General features: G+C 45.0%; 1 protein-coding gene across 1 annotated transcript; it reads left to right on the top strand.

Moving 5' to 3' along the window:
* Window positions 1–340: 340 nt before the first annotated feature.
* PRPF6 (pre-mRNA processing factor 6) lies at window positions 341–25015 on the top strand. The gene is made up of 21 exons (XM_041396148.1): window positions 341–524; window positions 1516–1684; window positions 2566–2684; window positions 3166–3244; window positions 3889–4065; window positions 4876–5031; window positions 5651–5745; window positions 6446–6602; window positions 6813–6975; window positions 9804–9922; window positions 10584–10802; window positions 12144–12266; window positions 13110–13231; window positions 14480–14618; window positions 15738–15857; window positions 17100–17276; window positions 18067–18200; window positions 18688–18779; window positions 20779–20893; window positions 22883–23009; window positions 23748–25015. Exons 1-21 carry the CDS (start codon window positions 454–456, stop codon window positions 23898–23900), a joined length of 2826 nt encoding a protein of 941 aa, XP_041252082.1. The 5' UTR covers window positions 341–453; the 3' UTR covers window positions 23901–25015.
* The last annotated feature ends 1012 nt before the right edge of the window (window positions 25016–26027 follow it).

Genomic DNA, 26027 nt, shown 5'->3' with positions numbered 1-26027 from the left:
CCTGGCATGATCCTGACCCTTTCCCCCCTTTTCTGCCCAGGGGTTGTTAAACACAGCTCAAAAGTGTCAGCTTTGCTCTCTGCAGAGCTGCTCGCGACCTGGGATGTTCCTTAGCAGTTACTCGTTTCCTAAAAACAATAAATTGCTGTAAATGTTAAACTCCATGACAGCACAGGTCAACATCCCCATGACCTTCATCGCCACCATCCTCATTCCCACTTTTCCATTCTCATCATCCCCGTCCTCCTCCCCACGCCTCAGGACCTCCGCCTCGCCAGGGAGCGCGCTGCTCCCGGGCGGGAGCGGAAGTGCCGCTCTGCCCTCGCGGCCAGCCCCGCCTGCCCCCGCCGCCGCTTCCGCCGCCGCCGCTGCCGCTTTCCCGGTCTCTTCTCCCGGCTCTGCTTCGGTTCCACTTCGGTCTCGCCTCGGTGTCGCTTCGTCGCCACCGCCATCATGAACAAGAAGAAGAAGCCGTTCCTGGGCATGCCCGCGCCCCTGGGCTACGTGCCGGGGCTGGGCCGCGGGTGAGACGCCGCCAGGCCTGGCCTGGCCCCCCCACCCCGGTCCCTGCCCAGCCCGGTCGCTCCGCCGGGCCCCGGGGCTCTCCCGAGCCCTTTCGCTGCCCGGCTGGGTCCCACCTCCCTTCCCCACTCATCCCCGTGCCCTCGGCGTTGCCCCGCGCGGTTTTTCTGTGTTGTCCCTTCCTGATGTTCGCGTTCGCTCTCTGGCTGGGCGGGTTTGTGTTTAGAACCGAGCCTGGCTCCGAGGAGGAGTTCCCCGGTGCTTCAGAGCGGCAAAGGATTGTGTCCCTCCTGATCCTGTGACTGTGTGTCCGTGGGACCGTCTGAAAAATGATCAAACTGGGGGCTTTTTTGAGGGAACAGTGAGGGGATTTGGTGACGGCTGGAACTATTTCTAGGGTGTTCTCTGCTGGGTGTGAGTTGTGTTCGTCCCCCACTGGTTTGCTGTTGCCTTCCCTGGGGAGATCCTGCTGGCTGTGCCCCACGAGGTGCTGCCAGGCGAGTGTGGGGCTTCGGAAGAGCTCCAGCTGCCCCATCCCTTTGCCCAGACCCCAGCCCGTGGTGCCCCACAGCCTGCAGGTCAGCTGAAACACCCAGAGACAGAGTTTAGGAAGGAGGCCGTGCACAGGATAGCTGGCAGAGTTGGGTGGTTGCAGTGTATTTGTGGGAAAAGTTCTCCCTGTAAAAGGGTGCCCAGAGAAGCTGTGGCTGCCCAGTCCCTGGAAGTGTCTGAGGCCAGGCTGGATGGGGCTTGGAGCAACCTGGGATAGTGGAAAGTGTGGCAGGAGGCTGGATTGGGGTGAGCCCAGAGGTCCCTTCCAGCCCAAACCATTCCATGATTCTAAGGCCATTTCCCCCCCGGCTTTACAAGCACTGGTCATGGGCAGTGCCTGAAGCCGTTGTCCCAAGTTAATGACATTTTCCCTGCGTGTGAGCAGTGCCTGTGGCAGGCTGGGGTGCAGTGAGCTGAGCAGCCCCTGTTTTATCCCTGCAGAGCCACGGGCTTCACCACGCGCTCTGACATCGGCCCTGCCCGCGATGCCAACGACCCCGTGGACGACCGGCACGCCCCGCCGGGCAAGAGGACCGTGGGGGACCAGATGAAGAAGAACCAGACTGCAGATGATGATGATGAGGATTTGAATGACACCAACTACGATGAGGTGAGGAGGTTTTCATCACCCTGCAGATGTTGTTCCCCAGGTGGAGCTCCCTGCTCTTGCTGCAGAATCACAGAATTCACAGAATCACTGGGCTGGGAGAGACCTTCAAGATCATGGAGTCCAGCCCAGCCCCAACACCTCAGCTCAACCCAGTGCCACATCCAGTCTTTTTTTAAACACATCCAGGGATGGTGACTCCACCACCTCCCTGGGCAGGCCATTCCAGAACTTTATCACTCTTTCTGTAACAACAGTTTCTTTCTGTAAACTTTTTCCTAACAGCCAAACTATATTTCCCTTGATGCAGCTTGAGACTGTGTCCTCTGGTTCTGTCAGTAAGAGCCCCACTCGTAGCTTAGGCTTCAAACCCAGAATTTCTTGTAGTTTGCAGGCAGCATTTCCTTTTTTATTTATTGTTTGAGACCTCAGTATGCACAATAGCATGGTGCTTACAGATTTTTGTTGTGGCCTTGCTCCATGGATTGTGGTTTAATTACTGATACAGAGCCCTGAGAGTCTTGGGAAAATATCTATAAATAAAAATCAGTTTAAGCATTTCAGGGGTTGCATTTTTTTTATTCTTCACAAATGAAAGCTTGTGTGCTTTGACAAGATTGGACTTGATGAAGTGGTTCGGAGAGAGAAGCAATTTTGAAAAAAGCAATTTTGTAGCAGTTTTGCTTCAAATGGTGTGGGAGAATAAACACCACCATGGGGTGGTAGAAGGAGGGTGCTTTTATTTAGGGGTGTGTTAGTCTGATGTAATGTTGTCAGAAGCAGCCTGTGAATGCATTTTCAGGTGATTGTTGGCTGTTGCAGGAACATAACAAAAAACTGCCTTTTTTCCCTCTTTTTTTTTCCCTCTCTCTCCTATTTCCCAGTTCAATGGCTACGCTGGGAGCCTGTTCTCAAGTGGCCCCTATGAAAAAGATGATGAAGAAGCAGATGCTATTTATGCAGCGTTGGACAAGAGGATGGATGAACGCAGGAAGGAAAGGAGGTAGGATAAGCTACAGCACTGGCAGGGGTGTTTTCTGCTTAATTGAGGATGACAGGTATTTTGCACCACTTGCTTTGATAGTGGATGTGGTTAAATTACTTCACTAGTTAATTAAGAGTCACTGTAGTTCATTAAGATGGTGAGGGGAGATGCTGAGCAACTGATATTGATGCATCACAGACTGCACAGTAGACTGGAAATTGTTAGAGAAGTCACCTCATGCTTGTAAACAGTGTTACTTGTTAAATTCTCTTCTCATCAAGAGGAGGTCAGAGACTGGAGTTCTCTGTTTTTACACTGTGATAGTGTTTTATTTGGTAAAGGATCTCTTATTATAATGTTGATAATCTAACCTTGGAAAAAGTACCTTTTTTTTAATGCCCTAATTGTTACCAAACACATTTTTCTGTTATGTCAACACCTTAGTCAAAGACTTGCCAAGTGTTGCTCTGAGCATAACCTCAGTATTCCTTTTCCTAAGGGAACAACGAGAAAAAGAGGAAATAGAAAAGTACCGTATGGAGCGACCCAAAATTCAACAGCAGTTCTCAGACTTGAAAGTAAGGAAAAAAATGTCTGAAATGGGACTTTTTATGAGTCACAAGAGGTGGCTGTGTGTTCTTTTGTGTGTGCATGTTTCTTTGCTCAGATTTTGTGTGTTGGCAAACGAGTACTTTGATATTCTCCAGATTAGAATGAGTTTCTGTTGGAAGAATAAACACTGTTCATGTGGATACACAAGGCATTGAAATTTGTGCAAAGTTTGATATTGGTCATTTTTGTTTTGTGCTCTATGGAAGGTGCTACACTTCTGTCTTTGAGGGAAACGGATAACTTGTTGGCATTGCAGGGGTAGCTGAGCAGAATCTCCTGACTCTAAATCTTCTTTTAAGTAAAATGTATTGTTTAAACTGTTGTCTAATGATTAGTAATAAACCACTCAATGCTCCAGGCACTAGGATTAATCTGAACGTTTGTAGCACTGAATCTAATAACAAAATTGATTTGGAATCTGAGTCTGGACTAAAACCAAATTCCAATTAAATGCATCTAATTCTTTTGTACATTGGATTAGGGAAAAAGTCTGACCCTTAAATGTTTAATTGATCTTGAATTATTTCAAGAAAATAAATCTATTAAAGAGTTAGAACACTTCAAAAGCCATTTCTGCAGCAAATACTGATGACAACTCCTGTCTGAACAGCGGAAATTAGCAGAGGTTACTGAGGAGGAGTGGCTGAGTATTCCTGAGGTCGGGGATGCCAGGAACAAGCGGCAGAGGAATCCTCGCTATGAGAAGCTGACTCCTGTCCCTGACAGCTTCTTTGCAAAGCATTTGCAGTCAGGGGAGAATCACACTTCAGTGGACCCACGCCAGACTGTGAGTACACAGCAAACCTGGGCAAGCTGTGGCCAAACTGGGTTAGAGATGAGTGTTAAACTGGGATTTGACCGAAAATCTTGGTGTGGTTTGTGAGTCTGCCAAAGGAATTCTAGATGTTAATCTTGTGTGCTTGCTGGAGAATTTCAGTGCACAGCCATTACCAGAGAAAATATGGGGATAAGCAGAGAAAACCTGGTTCTTGTTTTAAAGATGGAAGAAAGTGTTTCTTTTCCTATTTGCTGAATGCAGGGTGGTGATAGTTGTGATGAGCATAACCATCTCTGTTACAACAATGTCTTGCAAAAAGGAAATCAAGTTTGCTTTCACCTGATGGTTTTCCTGCTTCTGGAGTGATTATGTTAAAAATTGTTTGTCTTTCAGTCAACTAAAAATGAAGTAATTTAGCTTGTTGTTGCTCTGTGGCCAGAGTTTACTGTGGTCATAGAATTATAGGAGCAGCTGACTGGCCCTAGACTGGCTCCAGGTGTCCATGGGACTTCTTTGCAGATATTGTTATTTAAATGTGCCAAGTTCAGATGCCTGTGCCTGAATTTTTCACTTTCTCATTGCTTATTTCACTGACTTGACTAAAATTTAGTAATTACCTATAGATTTGCAAATTCTGTATGAGAAATGTTTTGGGATCCAGGGAAGCCCTATCAGAAGTACTTGTGGGGTTAGGCATCCATGTCCTGCAGCTTCTGGGGAAGTGCACATCAGCCAATAGTCTGAATTATTTTTGAACTCTCATAAGATGTTTTAGGAATTACTTTATCTTTTTTTTTTTGTTTGTTTGTTTGTTTTTAGCAATTTGGTGGACTGAATACTCCATATCCAGGAGGTTTGAATACTCCATACCCAGGAGGGATGACACCAGGCTTGATGACACCTGGGACAGGTGAATTGGATATGAGGAAGATTGGCCAAGCCAGGAACACCTTGATGGATATGAGGCTAAGCCAGGTAAGGATGTGGGAAGGCAGGATCTGTCACTGGTTTTAGACTTTTAAATTCTCTTGGGTGTTAGAAGATCCAAGAACAGCTGAGCTCTGAAATAATTTTATAGTCACTCTCCCCAAATTTTATGCCCTCAAAATGAATAGAATTTCCTGAGAGATACTGGTTTGGCCCTGGAATTCTTGGTCATTATGGGAGAACAGACTGTCTGGTTATAGCAGAGGTGCCCTTGAGGTAAACAGCACAGGTCGTTCTACCACTGGAAGCATCTCTTCTGTCCTATGTAGGCATGCAGGACAAACTACTGTAAAAGAATGATTTCTGCCTTCTTTATCATTGATTTTCCCATCTAAATCTGGTATTCTAAAAAGAATGCCTTTACCTGGCAGGGCTGCAAGACCTTTGGGTGACTACTTATCACCAAGCTGCTTCTTGTCTGGATTTTAATATTAAAATTGTGCATTTTAGAAATAGAAAAAAACTAATTAGCAAGGCTTTTTGTTTTCCTCCTTTCTTGCTTTTGGGAACAGATGAATATTTATGATTTTTGTAGAGCCACAGCGTCTTTTTAGGCGTTCAGGGGCTGTGAGTGGTCATTTCAGTAGCTGTGACTTGTCTTTCCCAGGTGTCGGACTCTGTGAGTGGCCAGACTGTAGTGGACCCAAAAGGATATTTGACAGACTTGAATTCCATGATTCCCACACATGGAGGAGATATCAAGTAAGTTTAAGAAGGATTAACAGATTTATCCTCTTAGCAATGGCACTGATCCTACATGTAAATGGAAATCTGTCTGAGTGGGTGCTTTCAGCTGGCATTTAGTTTGTAAGAAATACCAGGTGAGTTTTTGAGGATGAATTCTTTTAACATGAGATCTGGTCTAGTCTTTCAGCTGAGGTATTAGCATCTGACCTGGATGCATCAATTGTGGAGAGTGTTTCCATTCCATCCCTATTTCCATGCCAGAGTGATGGCAGTGTGTGGCTGCCTGCCAGCCAGGAAATAACCTGGTTAATTGTACCTGTGTGCTGCTAATTTAGGCTTGATTGATGACCTCTGAGAACCTCTTTAGCCAGGAGCTTGATGTGTGTTTCATAAAGACTTGCTCCTTAACTCAGAGCAGTATGTGCAAATATTGATGCTAATTCCTGACTTACATCAGTGCTTGGGCTTATCAGCTTCTGGCTGAAAGTGCCCAGCTGTAATTCCCAAAAATCTTGTTTAAATACTTAACTGGTTTTCACTGTGATCTCGCTGTGTTGGTGTGTATTTGTAGCTTGTTTTGATAAAAAGTAGTTTGTGTCTCCAATATGGAAAAACTGAGGTCACAGTTACTTGTGCATCTGAGCACATCCTGGTTCAGGAGAATTGTTTTCCACTGTGCTGAAAATTTTCCTTCCCGTTTTTCCTTCTCCTTCAGTGATATCAAAAAAGCCCGTTTGCTTCTGAAATCCGTCCGAGAGACCAATCCTCATCATCCGCCAGCCTGGATAGCATCAGCCCGACTGGAGGAGGTCACTGGCAAGCTCCAGGTGGCTCGAAACCTCATCATGAAAGGAACAGAGATGTGCCCTAAGGTCAGAATCGCTTTCCTTCTCTGCTGATCCTTGTGGGATAGTAGGAAAAGGTTGTGGTTCCTGAGCAGCAGAATCTCTCTTAAGCTTGGTTGAGGCTCCGCCTGATACAGCTTCACTGTCTAGTGTATTACAAAACACCTGCTTAGCCAGAAGCTGTGCCATTATATTCTTGCTCTGATGTAAAGGAAGCTGGGTTGTTTTTCCTGACAGAGTGAAGATGTTTGGTTGGAAGCTGCTCGGCTTCAGCCTGGAGATACAGCCAAGGCTGTTGTGGCCCAGGCTGTGCGGCACCTGCCGCAGTCGGTGCGGATCTATATCAGAGCAGCAGAGCTGGAGACAGACATCCGTGCCAAAAAACGTGTCCTCAGGAAAGGTGAGAGCTCCTTGGGCTCAGGGAATAAAGGCATTGCACTCTCTGTATTGTGTTGTAAGTTGTTCAAGATGTGGCCATAAGTTCAGGTGCTTTTTTTTGCTTCCTTGTTGAAATTACAGTTGACAATTTGTGTACTAATGGTGAAACCTGCTGCTGTTGAGCCAAAGAACAAAGGTGTTGAAGTGTTTGTAAAACATCCTTCAGCAGAAAGCTGCTAGTACTGAACAATTCCAAAATGGTATTTCACTTACCTAAGCGTGTTCCAGCTTGATCACAATTAGATAAGTAGATGAAAGCAATTAAAAAAATGTGTTCTAAGGATAAAAAAGTGCTCTAGATGTCACCTTATGATACTTTTTGGAAAAGGTACCTGAATTGATTCTTCCTGCGTGCTTGTAGCCTGTTAGACGCCTCAGTAGCTGCTGCTGGAGGAGCTTTAGAGGTCTTGGGGTTCTCATATCATTCAGCCTGTTGAGCTGCAGGATTTGCTTTAGTGTAGTAAGTTTTGTCCTTGACAAAAGGACAAAAAGCCTCTCTTTGTGGTGCTTACCTGAAACCTTACATTTTCTTGGTTTGATTGCACTTGGAGGTTTTTCTCTCATGGAATTACTGTCCTTTTCAAACAATGATCTCTTCAGCAGCAGTTTGTTGTGTTGTCCTGAGCCCAGGTCTTCCTTAGAGGTTCAAAATATGCATTATTGATTACTTTAAGTAGCTGGGCCTGTATCAGTAGAGATGAGTTCCCTCAAGACTACTGAATTGTATTAGTTACATCTCCTGCCTTTAATCTAGACAGGGAACAGAGTTTGGATTTAATACATTTACTGAATCATTGTGAAGCAGTCTGCACTACTGAGTGGTTTAGGTTCAAAGGAGTTAGTTGCCTCCTGCCTCTTACCTCTTGCATGTAAAATTGCAGATCTCTAGTGAAATGACCTCTTGCTACATCTGGATAAAGGTGTTGGATTTGAAGTTCTGAGCAGTTCAGATATTAACTATTCAGTAGCTTTTTCAATTTCCATTGACTCTGCAATGCAGCATGGTGTAAAGTGCTGCTCCTGTGACACTACATGTCCTTCTCAGGAACAGTCACAGATGTTGAACAGAAAAACACTTTTAAAGGAGCAGAAATAGATCTGTGAGCCCAGCTCAGGTAGGGGAGGGTCTTGTGTGAGAGCAGTGACTTACCCACAAGTACTGAGCTTTGCTTCAAACACTGTATTTATGAGGAGAAAAACATTCAGTTTTTGGAACCACCTACCTAATCTCTTGGTACAAATCTGTTAGTGGAATGGAACTGGATTTGTCATTCCCTTCCCAGTTTCTGCCTGTTAACTGCTTCACAGTGCTCCTCTGCTGCCTAGGGAGCATCAGTAATATGGAGCTTGGAGCCTTAAGTGGCAGCACAGCCCATTATTTCTTCAAAATAAAAAAGCCTGAGTGTCAGGTAATGTCACTGAAGTGTGACCTTTCATAATGCATTTCTCCTTTCTGTTTGCTGTGTGCATTCCTACCATCCAGCAGGATCTCTGGAGTTTTTTAAGCCTCAGTGTTGACTGGAGACCCAACAAGCTGAGTGGCTGAGATACAGCTTGAGGTCTAAAAATCAAATTCTGTGTTTATGAAAATGTTCTGTACTGTAGAGTGATGCTTTCAGATCCTGGAGGCTGACATTACTCACTTAAATTCTTCAGGAAAATCTCCTGCACCTGTAGACTTGGGGACAAATGGTTAATGCTTGTTGTAAATCTCTGTGTGTGTTGGGGTGGGATGTGCTCTGAGTTGAGGCTCAGCACTGTGCCTCTGCAGCAATGCCTCAAAGAACAGCCTTGCCTGGAAGCCCAGCTAGTTCCAAAGTGCTTTTAGGTGCCTTTTCCCACTCATTTTTGTGTCCCTGTGATTGTGCTTGCTTTATTGAAGAGGGATGTGCTCAGTGCTCTGTAACTATGGCACATTTGTGTACAGTCACCATGGAAGCAGTGGAAGTAATGCTGCAATGCAGCTGATTTCAGCAGTCTGGGGTGCAAATTGGAGTGACAAAAGGCTAAAAAACCCCTTTGGTTTCTCAATCTCTCTTAATGAGATGGGCTGAGGAAACTTGTTGTTTAGCATTTAATGTTTTAGACAGCACATGTAGAACAGGCTGCAGAGAATGCAGTTCTGCCAGCAGCAGCTAACTCTGGGACAAGATTAAAGAAGCCTTGAAGAATCCTAATTAGATGGAGTCCATATTGGATTGCTGGAAGCACACTGGGTACTCATGGCTTAGTGTCAGCGAGACCTTTAAGTTTTTATGCATCCCTGTTTTATATTTGCGCGGCAGGACAACAGCTTTTTGGGAAGTGAAGCTGGGGTGCACTGAGCTGTCAGGAGAGACTTGCAGGAAAACATTGTGGAGGGGCAGTTTCATCATGTAAGGAACAAGGCTGTGTTATTAGTTAGTGTTGAAGATGCTCCTTTTCTGTAAAGGCAGACCTGGTGTGATTTAAGCTGCCCCGTGTTGAAGATCTTCATCTGCTCATTTGCTGAGACTGGAGGCTTTGTTCAGCCAGGTGTTTTACTGAGGAGGATGCAATTACAGCATGTACAACAAAAAAGCCCTTGGCTCTCCAAAACCCGTTTCCAATTAAAATGATTAAGTGTTTTATTTTCTGATTTTAAATTCTCATTGTTGAAGCAAGAGCCCAAATAAGTAAATTCCTTCCTTTCCCTCCTTCAGGACATTTCCATGTAATAGCACAAATTCTTTATTATATCATGTTTAGAAAATACAGATCTCATTGGTAAACTATTTTATCATTATTGACATAATTGTTTTGCCTCTCTAGCCCTTGAGCATGTTCCAAACTCGGTGCGTTTGTGGAAAGCAGCCGTGGAGCTGGAGGAACCTGAGGATGCCAGGATCATGTTGAGCCATGCTGTGGAGTGCTGTCCAACCAGTGTTGAAGTGAGTTAAAAAAAAAAAAGTGAAATAAAAAAACCCCTACACCCCACTTCAGGCTGGCAGTAGAGCTTTGCAGGAAAAAGGCAGGGTGAGCAGTGTTTCTCCACACGAGGTTTTCACCCACGTGCTTCGTGCCACAGTGGGAGGGATGTAATGAGTGGTGGAATGTGTTTTTTTATTTTGGAGTTAATTGTCTGGTGGTCATTACATGCATAATTTCGGTGTGTAATTGTTAGGTTAGTCATGGTAGTGCACAGCTGTGCCTGCTGTAGGCAGTGAGCCATGCTTGTGTCCATGTGTTGACAGCTGGGAAAACAAGTGAACATTTAACCTGGTGAACCTAGAAGTTACTCAGTTCTGAAACACCAAGCCAGAGTGTTCAATTCAGCTGTTTGAGAGGTGATATGAACAGAAAATAGGAGTATAACAGCCCAGCAGATGGGGATGATAGCCAGAGATGATCAGGACTGAGCTTCAAGGGCAGTAGCAGCCTGTTTCTCCTCTCCTCCATTGGTATTCCACAGCCTCCTTGCAGTGCTTGAGGAGTGTTGCCAACCAGTAGCAAGCAGCGTGAAGCTGCTTATCTCTGTGGGCTGACACTGCCATACAGCAGCCTTGTCATCTCCTTGTTCTCATCTCAAATCCATCTTTTGTTGCTCTGCAGCTGTGGCTGGCTCTGGCAAGGCTGGAGACATATGAGAACGCTCGTAAAGTCCTTAACAAAGCCCGGGAGAATATCCCGACCGATCGTCACATCTGGATCACTGCTGCCAAACTGGAGGAAGCCAATGGAAACACCCAGATGGTGGAGAAAATCATTGACAGAGCCATCACATCTCTTAGGGCTAACGGTGTGGAAATCAACAGGGAGCAGTGGATACAGGTATGTGCTCGGTCTTGAAGGCCCAGGGGGACTCTTCAGGTTCTGTTCTGAAGGCTGCTGATGGCTGTGGGACAGAGTCATTTTGCACCTGGCTTGTCAGTGGAGGTCCCTGTGAAGAGATAAGAGATGAGACTAAGAGCTCCGTAGGGTCAAGGCCATAAGTGATACCCTGGAGTAACATCACATGTGTTTTGCTGAGAAATATCTGGTTTGCTTTTGTCATGGAAGATAAGTAGCTTCAAGTTGAAGCAGCTGCTGCCTTAAGTAGGATGGAGGCTTAAAGCCTTCAGTGAAAGATTTATGTATTTTTTTGCATATGTCTCTTTTGGCTTGACAGGTATTTGTTTGCGCCACAAGTCTTTGTCAAATGGCATTATGAGAAGTCAATACAAGTACTGTATTTGCAGCATGTAGGAGATATTCTGTTAGTCCTGTACTGAAGCTCTTTCCTCCTGAATATATTCTGTGCTTTGTTTGATTGTGAGTCTTTAAAGCAGTTTCCTACTAAAATAATTTATAGTGGGTCAAGGCAGCAAGATCTTACACTGCTTAAGAGCATCGATAATGAATGATGTATTTAGTATTAAATGAATATCCCTGTTAACATCTAAAAGAATTCTGACTTCCTTTATAGCAGTAAAACAACTAAAGGTTAATTTCTACTTCTCTTTAAAAAAATACATGAGCACAGCCTCTGCATCATTGTGTTCTCGAGTTCCTTCTCAGTACTAGAACTGCTCCATTTCTGTTATCTGATCAGAGGGCTTTTCAACAAGTTTAAGCAAGACATGCTTGGCTTTCTGAAAGCTTTGAGTGTCAAGAAACTCCAGTTTTCCATACATGGTTTGGTGAGAGAGTCTTTGCACCTTTGACTTTACACTGCTTGATGGGATACTCTTAAATTTAATTATTGCTTAGCCCTTATTGAGACTTAATCATCTCAAAGCTGAAAGAAGGTCAGTAGTCTTGATGTTACAGTTCTTCCGTGTGAAATTTTTGCTCTTTTTTATTGGCCAGGTCCCTGCTTGGGTCAGCCCAGGGTTGTGGAGCTGTAGAAAAAGAACTGGGCCTGGAAAGATCACACACTGTTACCTTTTCAGTGGATTGAATTGATGTGATCTGTTTCTTAACCAGCTTGTGAATGATTCTGTGTACAGCTGCAGCACCTCCCTCGTGGCTGCAGGCTCCTGCTCAGTGTCAGGGTGTGCTTGAGCAATGAGATGTTTGTGCTGTGGCACTGACCACAATGTCTCTGTGTTTGTGCACGAGGAGTTGCCATTGCAGACTTTAACCTCTTGTGCTGAGCTCTCAGAATGAGCAGGGCTTTCCTGTTGTTCCTAGGATGCCGAGGAATGTGATAAAGCTGGAAGTGTGGCCACGTGCCAGGCAATCATGAGAGCTGTGATTGGGATTGGGATCGAGGAAGAAGATCGGAAACACACCTGGATGGAAGATGCAGACAGTGTATGTCCAGCTGTGATGCTGCTTTTTGTTGGTTTTGTTTTATTGTGGGTTTGTGTTTTTTCATTAGAGGAAATTGAACTGATGCCTGGGAAATGACTTTGTCAGTGAAAGTGGATGTGACTCCCACACCACCTGCCTGCCTTTGGCCACTCTCTGCCTCAGGAGGTTATTACAGAGCTTTATTCAGATTTGAGATTTTACTAAACAAAAAGTTGATATTGGTATAGCTTGTCTGCTAACTTAGTGTGATTTTCTTTTTTTTTGTGAGTGTGAGGCGTCAACAGAGATAGAGTTATGAGTAAAGGAGCTGGGAGTTGAGTTTCAAGACATAACCATTGTAGTCAGGAGTTAATGTAAGACTGGACAAGGGAGTGGGTAAAAGTTTTACCAGGCTTTTTTTGCTTTAGGGGAATAGTTTGAACATGTGCTAAGAACTAAATCATATTTCAGCATGAGAAATGTCCAACTTCACTGGCCTTAAATTGGGCTCAGAGCAGTGGGGGGCACATGCTGTGGTGCTTAGGGTTTTGCCTGTGAAATAACAAAATGAAGTGCTAACATGAGATCCTTTCCAATGCCTTGCTGATGTTTCAAGCTGGCCTGTGAGTGTCAGTCCCATTGAAAGGCCAGGGATTCTTGTGCTCTGTAGAGGGATACTTGGAAATTCCTTCCCTGCTTCCTTTTAAAAAGCAGAAGTGAGTGTTCTGTTCTCTATTAATGCCTCAATTCATGGATTACACCGAGTTACTGAGTTCTGGGTTGAACTGTGCATGTGTAATTCCTGCTTGCTCTCGATTCCAGTGCTCCCCTAAGCTGACTTAGTCCCGATCTGTCTTCCCTCAGTGTGTTGCTCATAATGCCCTGGAGTGTGCCCAAGCCATTTATGCCTATGCCTTGCAAGTCTTCCCGAGCAAGAAGAGTGTGTGGCTGCGAGCAGCTTACTTTGAAAAGAACCATGGGACCAGGTACGTGTGCTGCACAACCCCTGTGTGGAGGGCTTCATCCCTGTGACAGGGGGACAGGCTGGGGAGGAAGGAAAACCACAGCCTGGTCCCTGGTGTGGTGCAAGTGCAGAGTTAGTGCAGCTGGATGAAACTCACTGGTGTTTTTTGCAGGTCTGACCTTCTTTGTTATTGTTGTGCTCAGAACATCCTTAAGTTTTATGAAGTCATAAAATGGTTTTTGGCAATAGGGGTTATGTGGTAAAAATAGCTCCGAAGAGACAAGGTAGGAACAATTGTCTTTGAGAAGGCATCTCTGGAAAAATATAGGGCTACAAATCACCTAAAATGTGTTTTATTTAGTTTTCATAGATAAACTACTTCATAGCTGAATGTGTCCAAGCATCTCTGGTATTTTCTGATTAAACACTGTGAATGTGTATCACATTCTGAATTAAGATTGCTGTTATACTGTTACAGCTCAGGCTCTTTTTAAAGTTTATTCACAAAGCTTTACATGTCAGAAACTTTCTGCCCACAGCTGAGACTAAAGCAAACAATCTCTGCAGTAGGCCACTTATACACGTGGAATCATCCTTATTAAAGCCAAAAAGGCTATGTTATGAAAGTGACTGCAGATGCCGAGTTCTTCCTCATTCAAGCCTTTTTTTTTTTTTTTTTTTTGGGAACAAATATACCTTCTCTTTTTGATGTTGTTTTCCCATGTTTCCCAGTGGTGGCTGGCTTTTTGACTGCAGATGCTGAGTTCTTCCTCATTCAAGCCTTTTTTTTTTTTTTTTTTTTTTTGGAACAAATATACCTTCTCTTTTGATGTTGTTTTCCCATGTTTCCCAGTGGTGGCTGGCTTTTAAGTCCCATGTTCTGAAAAGTGTATTTGCCAGAGAGAAAAAAATAAATTGCATAAGATCAAGACAACCTCATCTAGTAATTCTGAAAACCTTCCTGTCTCAGCTTCTAGTAAGGTTTGTTAAGCAGAATGACTCTTTCCAAGAGAAAGGAGCTGTTTGTGTGAGGGCTCTTTCCACAGAGGCTATCAAAGGTGTCTGAACAATGAGCCGTTTGTGGAATGCTGATTTCAGAACCCTTGTGAAAAAAGACCCCACCCTTTCCTTGTTATGAAACAACTTATCAAGGTTTACAACTGGACTTTGCAACAATATTTATAACACTGAGTGATAGTGGAAATGGTGTGAGAGAGCTCGCCTTTGGCACTACCTGGAGGGATTGTAACTTGCTGTTTCTTGTCTTCAGGGAATCCTTGGAGGCTCTTTTGCAGAGAGCTGTTGCTCACTGTCCCAAAGCAGAGGTGCTGTGGCTCATGGGAGCCAAATCCAAGTGGCTGGCAGGAGATGTGCCAGCAGCCAGAAGCATCTTGGCCTTGGCTTTCCAGGTGGGTCTGTTACACTTGTCAGAAGGTGTTAAATGTGACAGGTAAAGAATACAGAGCAGGCTTTTTCTGTCAACACCTGATTCCTGCTGCCTTTCAGAGTGATGGAGACTTCCGCTGTACTTTGATTGCTTTGTGTGGCACAATGTTCTCCTGTAAAATAGCAGCAAGCTGGAAGCAAGGCTGTGGTACTGTCTTTTAGTAGTCCTACACCAGGTTCTGAGCTGGAACAAGTTGTCCAGAGAGGTTGTGGCTGCTCCATCCCTGAAGGTGTTGAAAGCCAGGTTGGATGGGGCTCCGAGCAGCCTGGTCTGGATCATGGCATCCTTGTCCATGGGACTGAGATGAGATGATCCTTAATGTCCCTTCCAACCCAAACCAGCCTGTGATTCTATGAGTTTGCAAACCATCAGTTTTACTAGCATGACTCCCACCAGCCCCAGTCATGGATCAAAATCCTGTTGTCTTGGGTCACCTCAAGGGAGGGATTGTGGTCTGCCCTAATGAGGTCAGTGCATTACTTATGTCTTGGATCAAACCCACTAGTGAAGGGAATTGCCTGCTGGGTGCTGTAGCAAAGATAGGCAGAGTCTTTCTAACTCTGGGAATTAGGCTTAAAAGCTAAGTGAGAAAAAAAAAAAGACAGGTCCTGAAATGGAAGGTAAAAGATACTTCCTTAATCTGTTCTTGGTGCTGTTTGTTACTAGGCTGAAAAGTTCTTGACTGAAATGACTTTTATTGGAAGAGTTTTCACAGACCTCAGTGGGGAATTGAAGCTGCAGCTTTTTTGCTTGAGGGTAATAAAACGAGGGTCTCATTGTGGCAGACCCTGTGATGTTTTCAGTATTTAAACTGGAAGTTCAGAAGATCAAGCATTACTGCTTTTCAACAATTGAGAAGCATCCAACTTCTAAACTGGCATATATCTTTGTGTTGCCCATCTGTTTTGGAGGATTTCTATAAACTTCAAAGGTCAAAGAAGACTGGGAGGAGCTTGCACTGAAAAAAATCCTACTGTGGATTGACAAAGCTCTGATTTCAATTTTAATCTGGATCAAACAGAGGATTAAATCTGCTGTTGATTCACTGTGTGCATTTGTCTGTCACTTTGTGTTCTTGCAGGCCAACCCCAACAGCGAGGAGATCTGGCTGGCTGCCGTGAAGCTCGAGTCGGAGAACAATGAGTATGAAAGAGCGAGGAGGCTGCTGGCAAAGGCTCGCAGCAGTGCCCCCACAGCAAGGGTAAGGACTTGTGGAGGGTGGAGAGGCTCAGGCCTCTTGGCCACAGGGGATTTGGGACGGAAGGAGGAGTTCCTTCAGTTCTGTGGCCGTAGGGATTGACCCTGTGGCTCCCTGCCATTGCCTTCCGGGCCATGTGGCCGCTTTGCCGAGCGCTTCGAATTGCGACACAAAGTCGTGGCATGATGGGAAAAAAAGGCTAGGATCAAGTGAAGGGTTTCAATTGGTTTTTTACACAAATGGCAAAAGTCAGGAAATTCCCAGTTTACAGCTGTTTGTGTAATGTTTGTTTTGCATAAAAGCACGTCTTGGAAAAAAGAGAAAATGCTTTCACAGAAGACTCGCTTATGCTTCTACTAAAGACAGCTCTGGGGTGGTTTGGTGCTTAAAGTTACTCTCCTGTGTTTATCTCCAGATACCTCTGGTATGATAAACTGTCCATTTTCAGCTCTTCATACAAAAGCATTTTAACTTGTCCAAGTAAATGAAAAGTTAGTTTGATCTCTGTCCTCTGTTCCTCCCCCTCAGTTGTTGTAACATCCTACATCTTTTTAACTCTCCTCTTCCTCCCTGACTCAGGGAGCTTCTGCAGCTGGGGCTGAAGCTCTGCTCTCAGACTTGATGCCTTTCTTGTGAGGTCACAGTGGGGGAGTTTGGGAATGGGGAGGATGGGGATCAAAGAGCAGTGAGAGAGCCTTTGGTTTGTAATGTATTTCTTATAGCTGTGACTTCCCTGCATAGCCAGAAGGAAGGATTTGGGGGACAGACAAGTACTTGTACCAGTTTGTAATGAGCAGGACAACAGAGCCTGAAGCCATAAGAAAGAAAAGGTTGTCTTGGTAGCTTGGATCTGAGGAGGTCAGATTGTGCTGGGGAAGTAGGCTCAGATTTGTTAATTTGTTGTGCTGTTAAAGCTGTGTTCTTTATGCAAATACTACTTTTCCAATGCAAGCCATTCTATGATTCTGTGATAATGCAAATGCCAGATCTATGTTAATAATTATGTAACTAGGTGAGATACAGGTGGATCACACTGTTCTAATTCCTTTAGTATTTGCATTTACCTTTCTTATTGTTACTTGTTCCTGCTGTTCTTTAACTCTGATATTCTAATTTTTATTTTATTTCAAACTGTAGCTAATCAATAACATTCTAATGGATGCACAAAAGTGGGAACCTGCTGCTTTGGCAGATAAATGGCTTTCTGATGGCTGCTGGTGGTAAACAGCTCTGCTTTGTTCCCAGGTCTTCATGAAGTCTGTGAAGTTGGAGTGGGTGCTTGGGAACATTGCTGCAGCCCAGGAGCTCTGTGAGGAAGCCCTGAAGCACTATGAGGACTTCCCCAAATTGTGGATGATGAAAGGACAAATTGAGGAACAAAAAGAGCTGGTAGAGAAAGCACGGGAGGCTTATAATCAAGGGGTAAGATGGATGTTCCTGCAGGTTTGCTTAGTGCTGCTGGTATGGAGAGATGTCTCTCTTTGAATCAAAATGGAGAGCCAAAGACATGATTTCTGTCTTTGGTTAAAACAGCAAAAGAAAAAAAAAATTAAATAAGCAAGAATTTATTTTACCCATTACCCATATCCAAGATTGACTTTCTTGCTTGAGAGAGTTCTCTGTATGCCTGACTCCTCACAGGCAGGAAAAAAGGCTTTGCACAGTAATTCTCTAAGACCTCTAAAGACTGAAACCAGAACCTGTAAAAGAAAATCTTCCTCAGCAGCTCTTAGATGCACACTGTGAAAGGAGGTGGCCTACAGAGCACTACTCTCTCTTTTAAATGGTAATTGGTGTCCTTGGGTATGAATGCTCAAAGTCGACAGCCATCAAAGTCATTTGGACACAGATTTCTGCCAGGGTCCATATCCTAATGATTCCCTGCACACTCTGCTGTGATTTGGGGATGTATGAGAGCCCTCTATCTGCAGAAAGAGCACAGATTGTAGCTGTGTTAAGGGAGGTGTGTGCTTTCTCTTACTGCTGGGATAGCTCAGTCATACCTGGTGTACCTGACTATTTGGGTACAGGGAAAATTTCACTTCTGTGCTGTAAGACTAACTGGAGAAATTTGAGAGACATAATCAACTCAATCTCTTCTGCTAAACTCTCCAGGAGGATATAGGGAGGGAAGTTCTTTTCTAAAGGAATTACAAGATTTTTTTTTTTTTCAAATTTACCTATGAGCATACTTTTTTTTTTTAAAAAACAGTTGAAGAAGTGCCCCCATTCCATACCCCTGTGGCTTTTGCTGTCCAGGCTGGAGGAGAAAGTTGGGCAGCTGACTCGAGCAAGAGCCATCTTGGAAAAGTCTCGCCTGAAGAATCCAAAGAATCCAGATCTCTGGTGAGTTGTGTGGAGTTGAACTGAATTTGGGCTACAAATTCAATCTGTTCTTCAGGACAGCTCTTTCACATCATCTCAGCCATTTGAACCTGGGACTTAAGACCATGCCCATTCTGGAGTTTCTTCTGGACTAATAACTTCCCTGAACAGCAGAAATGCTTTGGTTGTCCTGGCTAGCTGCTGTAAGGATCTGGGAAGTAGTTATTTCTTCACTGACAGTTGTAGTGCACAGAGCATGCACAGGGCTCTTTCCTTGCTGTTACAGTCCTGGTTTCAGATTGGTTTTTATCAGGGCCATTATGGAATAAAAGTCACATTTATTTTTAGATGGAGAGGAATGGGAAGATGTCAGTCACCTACACATATTCAGAATATGGGCAGATGTTTTCAGTTTCCAGTGACCCTCATCAGTGTTTTCAGTTTCCAGTGACCCTCATCAGCCTAGTGAATGTTGTCATAAATATCATCAGAGTCTCTTCCCTGCCAGGTTGGAGTCTGTGCGCTTGGAGTACCGAGCTGGGCTGAAGAACATTGCAAACACACTGATGGCCAAGGCACTGCAAGAGTGCCCCAATTCAGGTGAGCTGGATCTCAGTTCTACCTTAAACACAACTGTTTTGCCCAGTTGATAGAAGCACATGTTTTTCCCAAGATGTCCTTTCTGGCCAGGTCTCAGAATAGGGTGTTTTGCAGAAGTGGCAGTCATCCTTCTGCAAAGGAAGTGTTGAAGGTCTTAGAAAACAATCTAAGTTACTTTGTGCTCTCTCACACCTGAGGGGTCATGGGTTGGTGTTGCTCCATTTTTCTGCAGTACCCAGTATATTATTGGATCTGTGGTCCACAGTTTGTACCCAGGCTTCCTGCAAAAGTATCTTGGATATGGGTGGGCTTTTCTCAGAAGCTGGTAGAAGTCTGCCAAGGTTTAAAATGAAAGAAAGACAGTGTTTGTAGTTAGGAAGTTCAGTGGAAAAAGAATGGTGCTTTCCCTGTTCCTCTAGAGTACAGCTGGTCTTGGGAGATTCCCAGTTGCTGGTTTGCCTGCACTGCTTGCACCACTGTGAGTTTAATAACTTGTGCTGGCAGCGAATTTCCACCACAGTCATGATTAGAGGATCATGAACCATAAATGTTCAGTCCTGGTTTTTGATTATTTTAGCTCATGTAAGAAAAGGCTAAGAGGTCATATGATGTAAGTCAGTTAGTTCTAACCAGCAGTGGAAACATTTGCCTCTTGGGATGGGAGGATAAAGTGCCTATCACATCCCTATTTTGGGGCAGAATTGCACGAAGACTTAATTATTTAAACATGTTGATGTCTTTGAGGAGAAGATGTCACATAACTACAAATTGTAGGAACTTACTTCAGGGCAAGGCTTGGCTTGCCTTCAGGCTAGATTTTGAAGGGTGTTTAATTGGTGGCTGCTTAAGTCTCAGTAAAATAATTGGGAATTAAGTGACTTCTATGACACTAAAAACTTATTGCAAGGTACTCCCCATGCAAGTGGGTCACCAAAGCAGCACCACCCAAAATCCTGCTTTGTTTTTGTGAATGACCTAATGAGTGTTTGTCATCACAGGCTGTTTTACAGATCTGCCTGTTGCTATGGAAATGGGCAGCAGGATCTCATTTTTTGTTTAAACAATTGTTTCCAACTTTATCTTAGACCTCAGCGAACCATAATCAAAGCCCGCAGGACTTGGCTAGGCTGGCCACCTGCAGTCATGTAAACCAGAGGTTTGGGTCCATTGACTGCTGAATTGATTCCTGATGGGTGGCAGGCTGCACAAAGAATAAAATAGGAATATTATGGTGTTTGTGATCCTATATGTAGAGAGCAAGAAGAAGAGAGTCTGTCTCCTCTCCATCACTGCAGTTATCAAAGCTTGTGTGTGTTCCCGTGGTGCCGTTTATGGGAAGTGAGAGTGCTTTGATGGAGTCCTGGCAGACACCAGCTCTCAGGCTTTGCTTTGAAGTGATCAGGTGTGCCTGGCTGACATGAGAAACTGCAGATTTCATGCTCCCCTGAGCATATTTCCTTCCTTGCTTTTGGCAGTGAGAGGAGCTAGGGATTAAACCCAGCTTTCCTGGATCTGCTCTGTCCTTCATCAGTGGGTGTGGAGCCAGCATCAATAAGACTGTGGTGCTCTCCAGCACCCTTGAAACTGCTCCCAGACTGTACTTTGCACTTTTTGAGACTTCTGCCACTGCAGTTGCTTGTTCAAACAGACAGATACCTTTCCCTTTGGAAATGCTGATTTGCCCTCTCTGTCCCAGAGTTTGCAGTGTCTCATCTGAGAAGCCTGAGCTCTGGGTTAGGCAGTGCTGGAGCTGCAGGAATTGTGGTACAGAAACCCCCAGAGCTGAAGCTCCAGTGTGGTGCACACAGTAGCTAAAAATTCAGAGTACTGAATGAAGTATCTGTGTGGAAAGAATGGTCTGGGATGAGGTTAGGGGTGAGCAACCACCAGGGTGGGGGCTGTACTGCTGCTTGTGATGCACAGCACTAGCCTAATGCCAGGGTGGGGAGAATTAACCTCAAAATAACACTAAACAATCTCCCTACTTGATTTGATTAAGGAATCCTGTGGTCAGAAGCAATTTTCCTTGAAGCGCGACCACAACGGAAGACCAAGAGTGTGGATGCTCTCAAGAAGTGTGAACATGACCCACACGTCCTGCTGGCTGTGGCCAAGTGAGTTTCTGTTCTTGATGCAGTAAAAATATCCGTGTCTGTGTGTGGCTGCTTCCAGGATGGAACACTGCACTCCAGCACAGCCATGTGATTCTGGCTGCAGCAGCTCTAATAAGTCCCAAAGCAAGGAGCAGCTCTCCAGCTGTCTCCTAGTAACTGTGTAAATCTCTCCCTTGATTCCAAGTGGGGAATGTCAGCCTGCCCTCGAGCTGTTCTGGTGGGTCTGGGACTGGCACAGGCAGCAATACACTCACACAAAGCCCTTTGCCAGTGCTGGGTGCAGTGCAGCCTTTGTAAGCTGCTTTCTTTCTGTCCCTTGAAGAGGATGTCACTGTGCTGTCAGGTGAGCTAGGCTTTGTTAAGTGGTTCAGGATATGTTTTAAGTATCTGTGAACATAGGGACTTTTTTTAGTTATTTTTTAAGCTTTATGTGGCTGACTGTGTAATTTTCATCTTTTCTCTCTATCCTAGATGTTGTCAGGTGTCTTTAAATTCTGAGCTAGATATTCTGCTCCTGAATGTCCCCTATGTCAGTGTTCTTCAGCTGTGCCCTTTCCCAGAATGCAAACCACCAGCCATTCTGTAGTTTGCTTCTCTGAAATGGGAATATAATCTATTAGGAAATGTTTTCTTGTCCAGGTTGAGTTGTGAGAATTAAAACCCACTGTTAGAACTGATGTGTGCCACATCCTGCTCTGATGTGTGAACAGCCTTACAGCAGCTGTGATGGAAACAAACTTACTTTTCTCCCTTTGTGAATAGCAGAAGAGGTTAATACAGGAGACATTTTGCTCGAAGTTGCCCAATTCTTTCACAACTCTACTTTATAAGCCAAAGAAAACTGTAGGATACACTCCAGTGACTGCAACACTGGGTTCTGCCAGATCCTGACAGCTGACTTGTTCAGCTGCAGCAGCAAGTGAGAAAAATGTTAACTTCTGCTTTATGGCAACTGCTCCCAGGCCCCTTCTGGTGCAACCTCAGGCTGTTTAACAGCTAATCCCAACATAAACAGCTTCTACCACCCATCAGGACTTGCCTCTGTAGGTACAGAGTGTCACACATCTGTGACAAACTTTTGTTAAATATGTTCCTGAAAATGGCCACTACTTGCAGGTGTTAAACCTCTGCTATCATTGTTCATGCTCTTGTAAATCACAGTTTATTTAACACAGAACAATCAAGAGTATTATAGGGCTTAAAAACAATCACATAAGCTGTATAATTTTATGACAGGCTAAGCTCTTTATGAGGGGTGGCTGATTTGATAAAGACCTTATAGCTCAAATGAACTCTTTAATGCAAAGGATTGAAACCAAGAGACTCTTGACTCAGCTGGTTCATTACTGGGGAGAAATTTCAGCACTGACCAGTGCCTGGATGAAATGGCAGCAGTGGGGCTGTGCCAGGCTGGTGTTTGAATGCAGAAGCTTCCATACTTGTTTTTCCTTGGAAAATGTAGCTGACAAGGCAGGTCTGCTCCACTCCACTCCAGCAAGCTTTGTAGGTGTGAGCATGTGACCATACAGCAGTCAGTTACCAGCTTTTGGAAGTTAGATTTGTTAGATGCTGAAATTGATTTGAAATGTAAAGAAATTGAAGGAGTGGGAATAGATGTAGGCATGTATTCCTGTCTCTTTGACACCAGATATAGAACAGCAAAATTAAAGCAATTGAGGCAGCAAAGGTTGAGCTCTGTATTGCTTCCCCTCTCAGCAGAGCCTGTCTGTGCCTGAGGCTGAGTTATCCTCTAAGTTATCCTGCCTCACTGTGGGGCAGTGAATAGGAAGTGCTGGATGTTCTTTTCAGTCCTCTCACTCCCTTCCCAGGGACAGGATGATCTGCAAGTTGCCTAAAAATCTGCTGTTTACTTCCTGGGAGAGCAGAGAACTGGAACACCTGCAGAGCCTTTAAGTTGGAGCTCTTGTGGGTTGCCATCTTCCTCTAAAGTGAGGCTGTTTGTCAGCTCCCCTCTGCTTTTCCCTCCAGGCTGTTCTGGAGCGAGCGGAAGATAACCAAGGCCAGAGAGTGGTTCCACCGCACAGTGAAGATAGACTCTGACCTGGGGGATGCCTGGGCCTTCTTTTACAAATTTGAGCTCCAGCATGGCACAGAGGTGAGTGTGTGCCTGGGAACAGGGGAGGCAGCAGCAATCCCTGGCTGGCAGGGGTTGTTCAGTCCTGGGATTGCTGCAGTGCTAGGTTGAGCAGGCTGCCACTGCTCCTGCCTGTGTGGTCACAGGGGAGACTGGGTGTCCTGCCTGGTCATGAATGAGCATGCACAGGCCTGTGCAGTGGTTTTTCAAAAGTGCTGTCATTAGCTGAGCTGTGTTTCAGGCTGCTTTGCTGTCCACAGCCTTGCTGGTTCATGCAAAAATCTCTGCAATGAATCTTCCTCTTGTAAAACTCAAGCTTGCTCAGAGGGAATTGTGCTGCAGTTGTGGTGCTGGGTTTGTGTAACTGGGGCTGTTTCTTCCCAAGTGTCGAGTACAGGTTGCACGTGAACACAGCCAGAGGAACAGCCAACTCTAATCTCTTACAGCAGTTTTTACTGCTGAAATGATGGGGCTGTTTATCTTCTGACTTCAGAGAGACCTTTCACTTGACACAGCTCTTGCAGGTGGTAATGCACAAGTTTCTGCTGCAGTTTCTCTGCAATAGTCAAAACTTGCTTACCTGCAGCTCAGCCAGGCAGGAGACTTGCTGCTTCTGAATTTTGATTTGGACTTCTTTTGAAAATAACAGACCCCAAACCCCACCATTATTTTCAGAAGAGTGTTTGAATCAGGGAGGGTTCAGTTTTTGGCTGTGTTCCGGAACAAACCAGGACAAACTGTCATTTTTCTTCCCTGTAGGAGCAACAAGAAGAGGTGAGGAAGCGCTGTGAGAATGCCGAACCTCGCCACGGAGAGCTCTGGTGTGATGTCTCCAAGGACATAGAGAACTGGCAGAAAAAGATTGGAGAGATTCTTGTGCTTGTGGCAGCCAAGCTGAAAAATACCTTCTAGAGTGTGCTGGCCTCAGCTGCCTCAGAGGTCCCTGTAGGACTTAATCTGCTCGTGGTGCCCTTTCAGTGGCACAGATTTCGAAGGACAGAACATGGATGATGACAGGAAGGAACTTTCTCCCAAAAGGAAAAACTGCTTCCTTCTTTCCCCAGTGTGGCCATCAGCTTCTGCAGCACATGGGGGCATTGTAGCTGCTATCACATAGGAGACAGGAGCAGTCTTGTGAGGCTCTGTTGGCATTTCCATGTTGATTCCCTGATTCCCCCTGCAAACACTAGCTTTAATTAGCGCTTGTATGGGTTCTGACATGTGGCAGTCCCTCTGTTCTTGGCCCTGGCATGTGTTCCCTGTCCCCCTTTAGTGTTTTGGCCCATCTGATGTTGGTTCCTTGTCAGCAGATCTGCGTTGTTGCTGTTGGAATACACTGAGTGTCCTTGAAGGAGATGGGTGGAGTTTTGGGAGCAGCCCAGCAGCACAGGGAGAGGTCTGGGCTGGCTCCTCTTCTTTAGGTGCTTTAGTTTGGTCTCTGCTAACAAGCAGCTGCACAGCTTGGAGATCTTCCTCCAACCTGAGCAGCTGGAGCATTTTGTCAAATTCAAAAGCATATTTTTAGAGAACTTTTCCTCAATTTTTAAATGTATATAGTAAAGCTTATTCTTTTAGGTATCTGAGTTCATTAAGCACAGTGGTGGTTTGAAGTAACAAGGCAAAACTCAGCAGTCCCTGCAAGCCCTTTTGAAGGAAGAACATTTCTTTAGAGTTGTTGGGAGATTGTGCTGTTACACAGCTGTGACTGCCTGTGGCTGGGAAGTTTGGGATGGCTCCCTCCAAGTGCAGATAGAAAAAAGCATACTCAAGAGAGGGAAAGCTTTGTGTTTGGGACCCTTTGTACACTGTCTTCAATTTTCTACACTTGTGGTGTGTACTATTTTTACCCCAACCTCCTGACTTGCTTGTGATCATAGAATGAGAAGCTGTACTGTCTTACACCTGAGGCTATAGCAGCTGTATCCAGGTCTGTGGATGTGCATTATCCCATGTATTTAGTTGGAGGAGAAACTCCCTTATTACTTGTTGGAGAATATGTATAAAATACAGCTTCTTTTTTTTGTTTCCTTCTGTTGTCTTTGAGTGTGATTCTGACTGGGAAGAGGGGGTCTGATAGCAGAAACCTTTGGACTTATCAAGCTCCCAGCACTCTGGGAAGGTGCCTGCCAGTGGTGGCTGCACCAAGCTGGGCTACAGCCTCTTGCTGAAACCGATGAGAAGCCAAAAACGGATCTTCCAATGCTGGAGCAGAAAGGCTTTTGCTTCCAGGTTGATCTGGAAGCAAAAGCCTTTGTTTCTTTGGGCTCACAATGGAAACTGTTGTGCATTCTCTGGAGAAGCTGATGAAAGGGTGTAGATCATGGATGTTCCATGGAATTGTAGTTTCCCAAAGGTGAGTGAGAGGCATTGGGAGTTGAGAGGCTCTTGCTTAGGGATTTTGTGACATTGCTGGAAGAGAGTGGAAGAGTTTGGGAAGGGGAATGGAGATGATGTTCAAGGGAGAGGGTAGACATGGCAAGGGAACCTGGCTGGACAAGGATTCAAGACTGAGGCAGAAATTGCAGGATAAAAAGTTTAAAAGTTTTCAATGTGTGCTGTCCTTCAGCTTCTTGTGCTCCCATGGGGGCTATATCCTGCTTTTCTGGGCAAGGAATGTGGCATTCTGATTCCTGGTGTGGTGATGTGCTGGGGAAAGCTGGCTGCTTGTGGTGCATAAATCCCTCTGCCCAGTGATGCTCTGGTGTTGGTGGCTGCAGAATTGGGATGGGAAAGGGAAGTGGGAATTGCAGTGGTGTGGCTTTTTCTGCTGGACAGATTCCTGACTTGTATTGGGAGCATTTTCCTTGAGCCAGGTAACGCTTGTGCAACCCACTGATGGGATCCTCATGCTACCCCTGCCTCCTGCTTAGGTGGCACCACCACATCTTGCAAGAAACTTTTGGGATGTAGAAGCCCCAAGGAAGGGGCCCTTTGCTGGACACTGTGCCACCTTCTCACAACATCAGGCTCCTTTGGCCACCTGCTCCTGGTACCTGCAACTTTCCTTTCCTTTGGGCTGCATTCCTTAGCTTGGAGATT

The sequence above is a fragment of the Onychostruthus taczanowskii genome, unplaced genomic scaffold (assembly GCF_017590055.1).
Source record: "Onychostruthus taczanowskii isolate IOZ18803 unplaced genomic scaffold, ASM1759005v1 scaffold126, whole genome shotgun sequence".
Lineage (NCBI taxonomy): Eukaryota > Metazoa > Chordata > Aves > Passeriformes > Passeridae > Onychostruthus > Onychostruthus taczanowskii.
Note: the sequence above shows the minus strand (reverse complement) of the source record. Positions and strands in the feature narration are given on the sequence as shown.